A 15,357-nucleotide genomic window follows, 5' to 3' on the forward strand; every position below is an offset into this window, starting at 1 on the left:
CAATCCACAGATTGTGATTTTGCCAACTGTAACTGGCTAATACATACATAGACCTAATATAATTTTTCCAATATCTGATTCATAAATAATAAAGGCTCCCTTTCCAAAGTCCAACCATTCTGATTGGCTGAGCTCTAAAAATTCTCATATTCTGGAATCCAATTCTTCCTTTATAAATGGATGGTTACTAAAATGGAAATATGGTATCACTAAGAGACATTATTTCGCATGGCGTCAACTTAATTTCTCTTTCTATGAATATTTCCCTTCACTAATGGTTCTTATAGTCTGTGCATGCATGTGTTTGTGTGTGTGTTCGGTTAAGCATGCATCCAAAAAACAACAAAAATAATAAATGTAAATAAAAAAATAAAATGCACTTTTTTTTTTTTTTTGAGAAATATACCATTTTCATTTTAGATATTGCACTTCACAATTTTCTGGGCGTTTGCAATCCACGAGTATTGAGAACATCAACATAAAACATACATTTTGTCTTTTTTTGTTTTCCATTTAAGCAGACGGAGCCACAGCAACACATGGTCAGGTACAGTAGTACTTGTACAGTCTAATCAAGATATTCAAAAATGAAAATATCGAAAAAAGGTTATATTCTACGTATCCGTTTTGGAGTGAAGATCTCCGAAAAAAAAATTTCATTTAATTTGATCGAGTAGTTTTTATTTTACAGCAGAAAAACACATTTTTATGAGAGCGCGTTGAAGTCGGGCATTATGAAATTTGTTGAACACGCCACGGGGAGATAACTCCAGTTAAAAGTGCCGACACTCCCTCCCCATCTTTAATACTAGCTTTTCTTCCTAAAAATCAAACCTTTTGCTCGGTATCATAACAAATTATTTTTTCGCTATAAAATAAAAACTACTTGATGAAATTAAGTGAAAAAATTTTTTCAGAGAACTTCGTTCCATAACAAATACGTACAGTAGAACCTTTTTTCGATATTTTCATTTTTTAATATCTTGATTAAACTGTACAAGTACCGGTACAGCTAGTTAATTATAAAATAAAACATGTTGAAAGCAAAGTAAACAAAAGGAAAAAAAGATAAAAAATGATATTTCCTCTGGATGTGAAACAAGTCGGTTAAAGTCACTATTAAAGATAAAAGTTCAAAGCAAGTTGTAAACTTAAAAAAAAATAAAATAGATAAGGCAAAGCCTTTGTCCCTTTGTTGTTGTCAGGATAAAAGTTACAAAAGAACGTAGATTAAAAAAAAATGGACGAATATGCTTTTTTATTTACATCTTGGTTCTCACTTTTTTTTTTTCCTGATGTTTTTTTTTTCTTTTATGCATAACTGCTGTAGTGAAGAGTTTTTATATTTTTGTACATCAACTAGCTAACTTTACAAATGTATACATGAAATATTGATAAAGAAATAACTTGCAGATTTTCTTCAAAAGGCAATGACACTGTTGCATTTTTCGGGATTTACCCTGCCCTTGTTAATCCTCACTTAATTTTTTTTTTTCTTTTTTTTTTACAAAATACTTTCCAATCTTAAAGTCATCCGTTGTATTTGGTTGTGCATGGCTAACTGAATTTTCTTCTCAAATTCTTCACTATGTGACTTTAATACCAAAAAGTATCCCTCATCTATCCAATGGGTGACTCTCATTACATTACTAAGCTAAAGGTCTAAAAATGTCTGACATAATCTTGAATCTGTATTTATTTCCCAGAAAAGGTTAACTTCTATTTTCCTTGAAGCACATTGCCTTTTCACCGGCATGCTACTCTCTGCGGGTCAGTATTTAATTTAATAATAAATATGAAAATGGGAGGAAGAGAAGGTTCGTCACAAATGGACTAATGCAGTCGTCTATCAACTTTATTAACTAAACTCCAACCTTTTTTAAAAAGGGAAACTTTTATTAGATGCAACGCGCAGGTGCAGAAGACAAGTGGAAATAAGGGCCGACTTAAAATAAGATGACTTTGTGTACATATACAGCAGGATGTGTTTTATGTGGTTTTGTGGATTAGATTTGCTTTTTAGTGAAACAGGTGATCCAAAACCACATTCTTTTAATCTTTCTTTTCTGAACAAAAAGAAAAAAGAAAAAAAAAAAGCATAATTTTCACATTTTCATTTTAAAAAAGTTTTCTGAATAATTTTTATGTTTTCTATGAGAGCTCCACTAGCAAGATTAACGACATTGGTGGGCCAAATCTGGCCTATGGGCCGTATTCTGGAGAACCATCCCCAGTTTAGAACATTATGATCCTTTCTCTCATTGATTGTGGTGTTCTGCTGGTCTTGTGCAGTTATAAGTGGTCCACCCTTCTAAGCTTTGCCTTCCAACCTTATAAAGAGGTTAATTTCTTTTTAGTTATCTGAGGTGCCTCTACTCTCTACCGACAAGGCTGGCCAGGCATCTTTTGCTGGGTCAGAATGCTCAATTTCGAGGGCACTGACATTTCAATCCTATCTTCTAACCGTAGTATCACATGTATCACTGTGTGAACGAAATAAATACAAGATATAAGAAACCAGTGCAAAAACATGTAAATGTAATGAAATACCATTCAGTTTCAGCTTGCGATAATTTCTGTTTTGGGGTCATTTTGATAACATTTGAATATAAACAAAATATGATTTATCTTGAATAAACACTAATGGAACTTGAAAATGAATAAAATCATTTATTTAGTTTTGTTTTTATATGTTGGGACTTTTGATGTAGAGTATATCTTTTTCGTAGCAAGACTTTATTCTCCTCAAAAATCCTAAATTTTCACATTCAACAAAAGATAAATAGGGTGAACAGGTTATTTAATTTGAAAACAGAAAAAGAAAAATATACATCAAAAATCTGTTTTGTATAAAAAAGAAGAAAAGCAAATCGTAAGTGTTATCATGTTTCTCGGACTTTTGCATAAATTTGCATAACTTTGCATAAATTTGCATAAATTTGCCATGTTCTACTTAATTTATACAGAGTTTATTCAAAGTTTAATTTTTTTTTTTTTTACAGGTGAAATAAATAACATTGTATTTAGATATTATTATCTACAAGTTTTTCATTTACTGATAGTTTAAAATCAATAAATACTTATCATTTATAAAGTGGCAACCTTGTTAATATGCATGAGTATAGACAGACCAGGGCGGATCTAGGGTAGTAAACTTCGATGAACTATCCTTCTATCCCTATGGTTAGCAGTAGTTTCTGTATTATCAAATGAAAGTGTGGTAGCAGCTCAGAGAACAGTGTGGTTGCGTGAAGACCATCTTCTTGACAACGGACAAACATATTGCTCCAGTTAGCGGAGAACTGTGACGAGATGGAGTCTCGACATAATGCTAATCTTCTTGATCTTTCTGGTTAATGTTAGGAAGGACATGCAGTTGTAAAAAATTTGCTCCAATCTCATCCAACCCTCGGACATGGGAAGAATTGGAAATAAAACCAAGCAAAAAGAGGAATATTAATACCAGCAATAAAAGATTCAGTTTAAATAAAAACACAAATCAACAAATAAAAGAATTATTTTTTAAATTGGAAATTAGGCTGAATGTAATCCAGTTTGGAAAAAGTAATTAATGCACCCAACATTTTACATTCGTCTTGTTCTATTTGCTGCCAATGATTCAGCCTGTCCTCTCACTTTCTGTCTTTTTATAACGGCTAATTCATTGATATGCATATCAAACTACATGTCCCCATGATCCTTAAAAATCGTTTTGCATAAACCCGTGCCCACATCTCCTTCAAATGCAGCTAGACAAGGCTAGCCCTTGAAACGAGGCTAGATGAGGCTAGCCCTTGAAACGCGGCTAGATGAGGCTAGCCCTTGAAACGAGGCTAGACATGACTAACCTTCACTACACAATGATACCAATTCCCTTAGAAAAAAAAATGTCAGACTTGAATTGTAACTTAATCCTTTCTATAACTTAATGACGCAATATTGTTGTCTTCAAATCTAACGTAAACAAGTTCTTGATGAGCCGTTCCATATAAGTTAACAAATTTACCGAATTGATTACTATATTGTCCAATTTCTACTGTACACTCTTTAACCCTTATCCTCGAGTGGCCTCTTGGCTTTGATAATGTGATGCCTGTCTAAAAAAAAAAAGTCTCAAAAGTTCAACTCCAATCCTATTTTAACCTTTCCATTTCACAACAAATTTTCATGAAGTCTCCCTCTCATCTCGCCTGCATCAATTGTACATTTCTGCTGAAATTAGTTTGTAATCTTAGAAAAAAACTACTTGACAGCATGTGTACAACATTGTATATTCATGTTGTTCTATTCACTGCCAATCAGCCAACTTCTGTCGTCTCATAAAGTCTTTTAAGGGCAGCTAATTCACTGATATGCAAATTTTTATTGCGTATCAAACTACACTAGAATTTCTCTGATTCTGATATCTTCAAAAGTTTTGAAGTTTCCACCAATTTTAACTTATCCTCCCATAGCTAGACTTATGCTAGCATTCTTTTCTAATCATCCTGGACTTCTTGATATTCATTTATTCATTTTTGTATGAATCGGATGATCCTATTGTTGGCATTAGTTTCCTTGATATCTGTATATTTAGAATCTCTTCCAAAAAAATATTGGTTATTTACAGAAGGGATTACATGAAGGTTGCCTACATCCTAAGTGTAAGTTTTTCTATAGGAGGAACTAGATTCAAACTTGACACTTAGGGTGTCGGTCTGGTTTTTTAACTACTTAGCCATCGGCACTTCCTTTCATATTGAACTTTAGTAATGTTGATTCAGAAAAGGTTAGGGTACAACCTTTGCTTTAGTGCAGACTCCCCTAAGCAGGCATCCTTTTTTTAATTTCTTTTTTTTTTTTTCAGGACTTCTTTGCCTCTCCACAATTGTTTTGGTTTGTGAAAAGTGAATGGAATTCATTTTCATGATTTCACCAAAGTTTTTTTTTTTTTCACCATAAATTCTTTCAGGTGAACATGAAATTCTGCAGCACCTCGCAAAGATTGCCAAGAAGAATTCAGTCTGGCGAAATTACATTGGAATCGGTTACTATAACACGTATACACCGCATGCGATCCTCAGGAACGTTTTTGAAAATCCTGGTTGGTAAGTGGTTGTCTTTTCTAAAAAGAAGTGCCTCCAAAAACAAATCAATTTACAAGAACGAACGAACACGAAAATGGGTTCTTTGAACTTTGTCAGCATTTTATTACAATTGAACAACATAAGAAAACAGTCTGTTGCTCCTACTGCTTTTTTATTTCTTTTATTTCAAGGATAAATATTTTTTTTCTTTTTTTTTTTTTTCAAACTTTGATTACTATTAAACGGCATAGATGAACAATATATTTCTCCTGCTTTTGCTTTAAGGATATAGGCATTTTTAAACTCATTCTTTATTACTATTGACCAACACAAGAAAATGGTATGTTGCTCCTGCTACTTCTTCCTTTCAAACTTTCATTACTATTAAAAGTCATAAACAGTACTTTACTCCTAATGCTTTTCAAGGATATAAAAAGAATGTTCAACTTTACATTCTTGTTATTGCCGTGATAAAAATTCTGGTCTGCCACTTAGCAAGTTTAAAGGTAAATGTTTTAGCAGCCTTCTGGCCTTTTCCTTCTCTATTAAACTTTGGAAAGACTTAATTTTTGGCTAGTTTTTTTGGAGTTCAAGGGATGGAATGTTGGCAATGGGATTTCTTCAGGTTTGGTTTGTCTTGAAGGGATTATACCTTCCCCTCTTTTTATTCTTATGATTAGCTTTTTATAATAACTGACTCCATGTTTGTCTGGAATGACTTTCAAAAGAAAAACAAATCAATTTCTATAATTGACTGTTAACCCTTTACGACCTGGTTGAACTAATTAGTTCAGTCATGAATAAATAGATATAACGGCACAAATAAAGTGGGGATTAATTCAAACGGGCCTTGTACATATGAGATCAGTATCTGCGTAAATGCCAAATACCTCCCAGATTGCAACTGTCCATTGCTTACATTCAGTAATGCTGCCATCTAAAATTAACAAATATTTTTTATTCATCTAAATCATAACTCGGGTCATAAAGGATAAATATATAGTAATAACTCGATGCCTCCGCTCAGTCTCAAGACAAAAGGTTACTCCCTGTAGAGGCAGCAGCGCATGTGATTGTAAGGCAAGGGTTGCGCAATCTCCAGCCTCACCTCTCCTGAATCGGTGCTGTTTGAGTCCAGTGCCAAGGAGTTAAGCGGAGAGCACATAGAGCACCTTGAAGTCTCAAAATGGTCACCCATTTAGTACTGACAGGTTCAGTGTTTCTTAACTTTGGTGATCCAATGAGAACCAGTGTGTTAATGTGATTATGCCGAACTATGTAGTAATAACACGTTTTTACCAGAATATTTGATTTGATCATGTTCATAGTGATGCATGTGTTGGATTACTTTCTCTCTACTCACAGCCGCCATCTTGTATGTATTGTGCTATCATGGATAATACAAGGTTGAAATATAATGAGGAGAAATAGACTACTAAATAGACTGCTGAATTTACATGTACATATATATTTACTAGTGGTGTTCACTCAGCGTTGCTCACATCAGCATGTTGTTGGTTGAAAGGGTTTTCAGAAAATAATTTTAAATATAATTTTGTTTACAATTTTTGCCTTGATCGAAAATTTTCAAATACATTTGTAGTCTGTAGTCAAGTGATAAAAATCAAAAATCTACATTACGATTTAAAAAAAAAAAACAAACAAAAAAAAACTAGCAAAAAGATAACATTTGTAATATGAAACCATATAAAAAAAACTGTTAGTGCAATGTTGTTACTAAGAAACTGTTTCATACAGACAGTTGTAAAATGGTAATGGATTCAATGAATTTGAATTATTAAAATATAAAAAGCTAATTATTCTAAATCCTGAAAATATCAATAAAAATAATTATTTAAATGTTAAAATTTGTTTAGATACAATCTTCACCGAGATATATTTTAATTTTATTTTTGCCTTGTGGAACAAAAAAAAAAAAATCTACATTTTAAACAAAAGTGAATTTCATATCTTTATCTTCGGATGTATTTCTGTTATTTTATGAATGTAACCAATAGTTGTTCTACCAACATCTGAGGAGAAGAAAAATTTTAATAATTTTTTTTTTTTTTTTTTTTTGAAATATCTAATATCTAACCCTTATTGAAACTTATTTTAATGTTCAAACTAAACATATTAATTTTTATAATGTAGACATTAACTTATGCGTATGTGTATTTAATTTCTCATGGAGAAAGTTTGTCAAAGACAAATGCAAAAGAGACATGCTACCACATGATAAAAAAGGAAATGAAAATAACTTAGTAACCAATGAAAAAGTTGATGTTAAAAGTTCCCAAACAATAAAAATAAACAAATAAATGATGCAAGGGCTATGTATGGCAAATGTGACTTCTTATTGTCAAAAAATATTTTCATAAAAATATTTATAACAGTTTAAAAAAAAAAAATACATGTTGAATTGGTTAGAATCTAATTCTTGAATATCGTTGCTGGATACTAAACGAAAAATGTATTTACATTTGATAAATCTTCCTTTTTCAAAGTAATCACTGAATTTATGTATCCCAAAATATGGAGGCAAAAACCATGCCTGCTAATATTTGCATCTTTGGTCATTTTGGATGAATTTAACCTGCTGTTGTCTACTTGATTAACTAACGATTTAACTCCTGAATGAAGTAGTTGATCCATGATTGAGCCATTGTCAAATGTTGATGCAAAAATTCCTTATAGTTCTGCTGAAACGGTAGCAAGTTCAGTTCAGACGAAGGTCGAGGCAAACATGGGAGGAAATGATAAAAATGGGCTTGAAAAGAAAGATGAATAAATAAAAACCTGGTCAGGTATAGGTTAGATTATAAGTCAATTTTTAACAGTCATCTAACGTGTTTTCACTTGTAAATGGATATTAAATTGATGACTACTATAAGTACTACGTCTGCCTAAATGCTATAAAATTTCTGTGCAAACCATGATTATAAAAATCCATTTAAAAATTTTCAATTGTTGTAGTTATAATTTGCTTTGGGTTTTGTTTCATGGCATATCAACTATCTGAGCTATTTACTGCTCAGTATCAATTCAAATGGAATGCGATAATGTAATTATTTTATCTTCTCAGAAAATATTGCTCACATTTTTACAGTAAGAGTGAGAACATTACTCTTTTTGTTTCCCTGTTAATTCATCCTAAACAAGGCACAGTGACACTTTCACATCAACGGCAACTATTTGGAACCAAATTTAGAGATACTACATAGGGAGTTGAGGAGCAAAATGTCTGTTCACATTACACTTAAACTTCTGCATGACAGTACAGCCAGAGAAGCAGAGACCCAGGGGGGAATTCCAAAGTCTAGCAGTTTGAGGGAAGAAATTATTTCAGTAAAAGACTTTTTTGGCATCTAGGAATCTCTATCGTATAGAGTTGAGATTTTGCTGCTTGTCTGATTAGTTGTGGGTATTTACGTCTAGGGGGTACAAGTGCTTTGAGTTTGTTGGAACACATTCCATTAAAATACTTGCAAAAAGAAAGGGCACCAAGATGTAACATTTCAGTGATGGAACAGAGGTTTGAGTTTGGTTACTAGTGCAGGATTTATTAAGTTGGTAACTTTGTTTTGACCCTGACTAAGAGCAAGAGACTAGTGGCAGATGCAGCAGCACAGACGTTGCAACAATACTCCATGCAGAGATGAATGATGGCTTTATAGAGGTTCAGGATACTCTCAGGTAGAGAGAGCCCACGTTATTTGTAGCAGCCTTGACAATAATCTCAATGTATTTGTTCCAATTCATGTTGCCCGTGAATTTTAAACCAAAGAATTTTCAGGTAGTGCATTATTAGCCATAGAAATCAGTACTTGAGAGGGTTTCTTGTAATAATTAAAGGAAAAAAAGCTTAGTCTTGGCAGCATTGAATATTACCACCCATTTCTGGCCTGATTCCACGACAAACTAAAGGTCTTCCTTTAATTTTTCAGCCATTTCCTTAGATATTTGTTTGTGTTTTCCAGTCAAGGCTGTTATAGAGCATGGTGTCTTCAGCAAATCTACCTACCTCTGAGATAATCTTGTCAGGAAGGTCATATATATATATATATATATATATATATATATATATATACAAGGCAAAAGTGGCACGCATATTTTTGTATGTCCAGCAAAGGCTTTTTTTTCGCTGGGGTTCTCAGGAGGGTCACTATTATTTTACAACTTATTATATACTCCCTAGATTATCTATAATATATAGCTGAATGTATGTGTTTTTGGTCACGAATAGGCTCCTATATGGTTGGCTATTTTAAAAATCTGATTACATATAATGATAGAAGAGATATCGAGACAAAGGAATGTGTATGTTTGATATGGCAGAACGGTGGTTCATTAAAATTGTGGGGTCTGCGTTCGCACCTGGTCCACAAAGTATGGAAGTAAAAAATTATAAAAAAAATGTTTACAAGTGTTTTTGATATAAATGTACATAAGAATACTTTGATAAGTATGTTTTAACTTCAATAGGGATGGTATAATAAAATTGTGTGGTCTGCGTTCGCGCCTGGCCTCCATAGAATGGAAATAGGCAAAAACTTTAATAAAGACTTTTCATATCTATCTGCGTAAGTATACTAATTGTGTTTCAGTTTGAAGAAATATGGTATGAAAAAATATGGGGTGTTTGTTCGTGCCTGACTTCCATAGAATGGAAATATATCACAAAGTTTAACAAGGTTTTTTAATATAGATTCACAGAATATTGTGATAAGTGTTTCACTGTGAACAGGTATGGTATAATAAATTATGGGGTTTATCTATTTTATTTTTACTTTCATCCTATTTTGCTTTGGTTTTGTTACCCCCAAATTTGAAGCTATCTCTTTACAACCCTTCCTTTTCATAACCTATCATACTTTAATAAATCAGAGTCCATTTTCTGTAGGCTGTTTTTGAACCCAGTCAACGATGGGTACTTTTGCTAGTATATATATATGATTTGCGGCGGGATATTGTCTCTACATTTATTTTAAGCGATTTTTAAAAAATCTCTGGTTCGGAGTGTCTTTTGTTGAATTAATTGCTTTGTTAAAGCTTTTTTGGCATATTTTCCATGAAATAACAGTAGTCACTTTGATAATCTTTGATATTGTTGACCACAAAAAATTTGGGCCGTCTTCTACTCCTTTTGAGGTATCATTCGACTTTATCATCATCATCATGGATACTCTTGTCCCCGTCCTCTTCATTATCATCATTTGTTTTAATAATTTAAGGAAATATAATTTCATCCTCTTCATATGATGGAGTTTCATCTTTAAAATTAAACATGTCTGTGAATTTTACACATTGTATTCTTTTTTATTTTATTTTTCTCTGGAAATAATACTAAATTGGCTGGACTGTTTTTATCATACTCAAGAAATATACCTCTACCGGTTTTAATATTTAATTTGCTCTTTTTTATCTATATACGTGAAGCAAGTTGAACCAAATATATGCATTCTGCTTACATTTGGTTTTCTACCGCAGAAAGCTTCATGCAGAAAGTCTTTTGTTAAAACACCTGTTGCGTATATACGCAGCCACCATAAGTGCGTATGTCCAGAGGTTTTTTGAGTTTTGATTCAATGAGTAGACATCTTGCCATTTCAAAAAGTGTCCACCATGTTCTTTCCGCAGTCCTGTTTTGGTGAGGTGACAAATCGTTGTTTGCATGGATGAATAACAATTACAGAAATGTGTCGACAAGTTCAAATGGAAAATGCTCATTTCAACTTGCTGACATATTTCTATTACTTTTGTGCATGTGAAAATTCAAAGGTAGCTTGAAATGGTTTAATTTTGGATTTTTTTTATCTATATGTTAATAGCTCAAGCAGTAAGGAACGTGGTTTTGATTCTAGCTGATGGCACCAAAGTCATAATTTTTTTTTTATTTTTAAAAACTTGAAATCAATACTATGTATGTATGTATGTATATATATATATGTATGTGTGTGTGTGTATATATATATATATATATATATATATATATATACACTAGCAAAAGTACCCGTTGTTGACTGGGTTCAAAAACAGCCTACAGGAAATGGGCTCTGATTTATGAAAGTATGATAGGTTATGAAAAGGAAGGGTTGTAAAGAGATAGCTTCGAATTTGGGTGTATCAAAACCAAAGCAAAATATGATGAAAGTAAAAATAAAATAGATAAACCCCATAATTTATTATACCATACCTGTTCACACTGAAACACATATCACAATGTTCTGTGGATCTATATTAAAAAAACCTTGCTAAACTTTGTGATATATTTCCATTCTATGGAGGTCAGGCGCGAACGAACACCCCATAATTTTATTATACAATATTTCTTCAAACTGAAACATAATTATCAAAGTATACTTACGCAAATAGATAGGCAAAAACTTTAATAAAGACTTTTCATATTTCCATTCTATGGAGGCTAGGCACGAACGCAGACCCCACAATTTTAATGAATCATTATGTCAGATACATCTATTATTATATGTGATCAATTTTCTATAATAGTCAACCATATAAGAGCCTATTCGTGACCAGACACACACACAGACGTTCAGCTTTATATTATAGATATATATGCAGTAGAGAATTGACAGTGTAATAATAAATACAAAATCCACATTCATTAAAATAATTTACAATCGTGTAAGGCTAAATGCCCCTCACTAGTTGAAAAATAAAAAAAAAGAAATTAACAGAAAAGTTTTTGAAGAAAAAAATGTGTACATTTGAAACCAGTAGAAACTAGTGGCCTTGATTTCAAAAGAAATCATAGCTGAAAGATGTATCCACTTATGTAACCAATAATGTTTATAAATAAGGAAACTTACTCAATTATACAATCACGCACATGCACACAGCAGATGGCCTTTACACTGCCCGTCACAACAAAGTATGTAAGTACCTTCATTGGAAGATCTGTGAAGAGATGCAACTTGACAGAGCAACGAACATCTGGGAACATGAACCACCACCGATAACATCAAACTGAAAAATGATCATGTTCTATGACAAAGACATACAGGCGGGCAGATACATAAAAGACAAGGCATCAAACCAGATATTGTAATATGGAACAAGCCCGAAAGTACTGCACTCATTGTCGATGTCACAGTCCCAAATGATTCGGCCTTAATAGAGCTGAACGGGAAAAGATAACAAAATATCAGCACCTAAAAAATGATCTAAAAACGACATGGCCTCTGAAAGAAATAAACATTATACCGATTGTGATAGGAGCAACTGGCTTAATAAAAAAGAATCTTCAGAAATATTTAGAAGCAATCCCTGGAAGACCAAGCTGTAATGAGATACAAATAGCAGCCATAAAGGGAACAGCATCTATTCTTAAAAGAGCCCTCGGATATAAATTTAAATCATAACAGAATCAAGTGTTAGCTCCAGGAGGGAGCCCGTTGATATCTTAAAACTTACTGAAGTTAAATAAAAAAAATAAAAAATAAAAAATTGAATATTGAAATGCTCATTTCTTTGGTTCTATTGGATGAAAGTATATGAAAATTTTCAGGCTTTTTGAAAATTGATACTTATCTATGGTTTACATTTTATGGCAATTGGCAAAAATGGACCTATATTTTCAAACCAATAAAATATACCCAAATTTGCCTATATTTGTATATATAGTGTCCTGCAGGCCAGCTTCAGTTTTGCTGCTTCGGTTGTCTCCCCTGTAGCGTTGCCAAGCCACTAATATATATTATTATTACGGATGATAATAAAAAATATAAAAAGACACTTATGAAATACAAATGAACAATGAAACAAAGTGCCCTCTGGGTTCGATACATCCTGTTGAAACAGAAAGAATGGGGAGATTCTTTCAAAATCTGGAAAGTTCACAATAGACGGCCGAACAACGTATGAAAGTAACGAAAACATGAACACAAGTGGTAACGTTTCAAAGTTAATTTTATTCTAAAAATAAACTATGGTAGGTAGGGGGAATGAGATTAAATAAAATTAAAAAAAAAATTACGAGGATGTGGAAGAAGTATCTTAATCTATCTGAAAATGCAGACGAGAAATATATTGATACAAAAAAAATACATCAATGCAAACAAAACAATGGCAAAATGAACTTGCCAACTTAATACACAAGAGAGAGGTATGCAGATAGAGGGGATTTACAGTCTTTACTTTTCATTTTTTTCTTTTGTTTCGGGCGTTTGGTTAAAACAGATGTCTTCAACAATCATCTCTTCGTTAGTCCATAATTAGAATAAATATTTGCAAAGTTTGCCGTTTCCTCGGAATTTTATGGTCAGCATTATCTCCTTTCTTTCACTGTTGGTGTGGAGTTTTCCCTGCTGTTGTCTCCTACTTTGCTATTGGGATGGAGTTTTCCCCGGTCTCTGACAGTGTCGGGTTGTTTCTCTTCCTCTTTCGTTGTCGGGATGGGATTTTTCCCGCATCTGTCCGGCTCGGCGGCTAGGCCAAGAGTCTTACAAAAATGTCTCTTTTTTTCCTCTCTCCCTGTCTCTTTTCCATACTTTTCTTATCCTTCTCATTCTTTCTTTGATTGCTTAGTACCCGGGACTAAAAGGGGCCAGAAAGTGTGTCGTTGACCGGGTGACCTGTCAACTCGCTCTCATCTGCTAAACGTCTTTCTCACCTCTCTCTCTTTCTCCTAGACTCTCTTTTTCTCCTATACTCTCTCTTTCTCTCTTTATAGGTTTAGCCTTTCTTTTTCTTTCTGTTCATTTTGCCTTGGCGACAATCCAACAACAAAAGAACAATACATTTTTCGTTGGCCTAAAATTAAATTTTGAAATTTTCTTAAAACACATAATCTAATTTAAGGATTGTCACAAAATAAAAATATATATATATATATATATATATATAAATTCCAGGTTAATATTTTCCAGAGGTGAAGCAACCAATGAATTTTTAACTAGGTTCATACAAGAGTGCTCAATACCAAAGTAGGGCAAGATATACTTTATTTGTTCTACATAAGAATTTATGTTATTACACATTTATGAGCATGTTTCAGTCGGCCAGTTACAAGTAACTAGAAACCTCTTCAGACGATATTGCTAATACAAAAGTTTAGTCTGTAATCATGGACTTTACTTTTGTGTAAGATATAAGTTTCCTGTAACTGACTGACTAAAAAATGTGTAGCGACATTATAAATGCTTATGTAGAACAAATAAAGTGTGCATGTGTGTACTAAAATTATCAAATCAAAAATCGTCTGATTATGTGAGTTCTCATTTCAATTAAAGTTTCAAATTCTGGATATGTTCTGAAATTTAAAAAGATGTACTTAATCATCAGCCAAAACAAACAAAAAACAAAAATAACAATCAACAATAATAATTCTGTATCCTCTTAAAACTTTTCAAACAATATTAGTTTTTTAGCTTTAAAAGAATTTGATTTGATACTTGAATTTATGAAAAAAACGTTTTTTTTTTTTGTTTTTTTTTTTTTTTAGTTTTACGAGTTGAAAACAACAAAAAAATGAAGCTGTATGTCAAATCTGGAAAATAACATATTGAAATGATATTTCGTTGAATGAATGCATATAAATTTAATGCAGAAAACATGATCACGTGATGATCATGAGTTTTGTTTAACCTTGATAAAAAATGATGACTTTGTGATTACTTCAGTTTCATTTTTAGTCAAAATGAAAAAAAAAACTGTTTTTCAATTAATTATTGCGCAGAAATATTTTTTATGAGTTTTCTTTATACGCATAAGCAACAAACTATTTGCTATTAATGTTAACCAAGTTAAATTATGCATTTAACATTTTCTCCAATGTTTATTGATGAAATTATAGTTATGGCATTAGTGTTTTTTTTGTTTGTTTTTTTAAACAAAGCTTCAAATTAAAAAAAAAAAAATTGTTTGTATTGTGTAATTGTAGTTGTGAAAATTCATTTTTAACATTATCAAAATCAGTTGCAATATTTTTGGTAGAATGAGAAAATAGGGATTTACTTGTTGCCCACCTCAGCAAGATGTGACACAAGGGCAGAAGGTGGGGTTGTTTAAGCCAGAGCCTCTAAAGGAGGAGCACTCTGGCTTGGCAAAAATTTCATGGATAACCCATTCCCTGTTAGGGGGCGCCTTGGATGGTAAGCAATAAACTTACTCTATCTGAAAGCTGGGTGACAAAGCCTAGCAGGGTAGACCTAGGTACTACCCAGGGGATGTACTCCAGTTCGACAGGTACTGGGCCAGTTTCTAACCCTGCACCTGTCAGGCTGATTGTCCAGAATGGATTCTTGACTGGTACTTCTACCCAAGTCTC

At 32.6% G+C, this 15,357-nt stretch overlaps 1 protein-coding gene across 1 annotated transcript in view; it reads left to right on the top strand.

Annotated features, from left to right (window-relative positions):
* The window catches only part of LOC145296745 (glycine dehydrogenase (decarboxylating), mitochondrial-like), a 167,808-nt gene that overhangs the window by 61,719 nt on the left and 90,732 nt on the right, over positions 1-15,357 (top strand). Inside the window, exon 3 of the mRNA XM_080142778.1 lies at positions 4,952-5,087. Within this exon, the coding sequence (XP_079998904.1) occupies positions 4,952-5,087 (136 nt within the window). The remainder of the gene's footprint in view (positions 1-4,951; positions 5,088-15,357) is intronic.

The sequence above is a fragment of the Euprymna scolopes genome, chromosome 17 (assembly GCF_053919585.1).
Source record: "Euprymna scolopes isolate OS-2025 chromosome 17, ASM5391958v1, whole genome shotgun sequence".
In the NCBI taxonomy this organism is placed as follows: Eukaryota; Metazoa; Mollusca; class Cephalopoda; order Sepiida; family Sepiolidae; genus Euprymna; species Euprymna scolopes.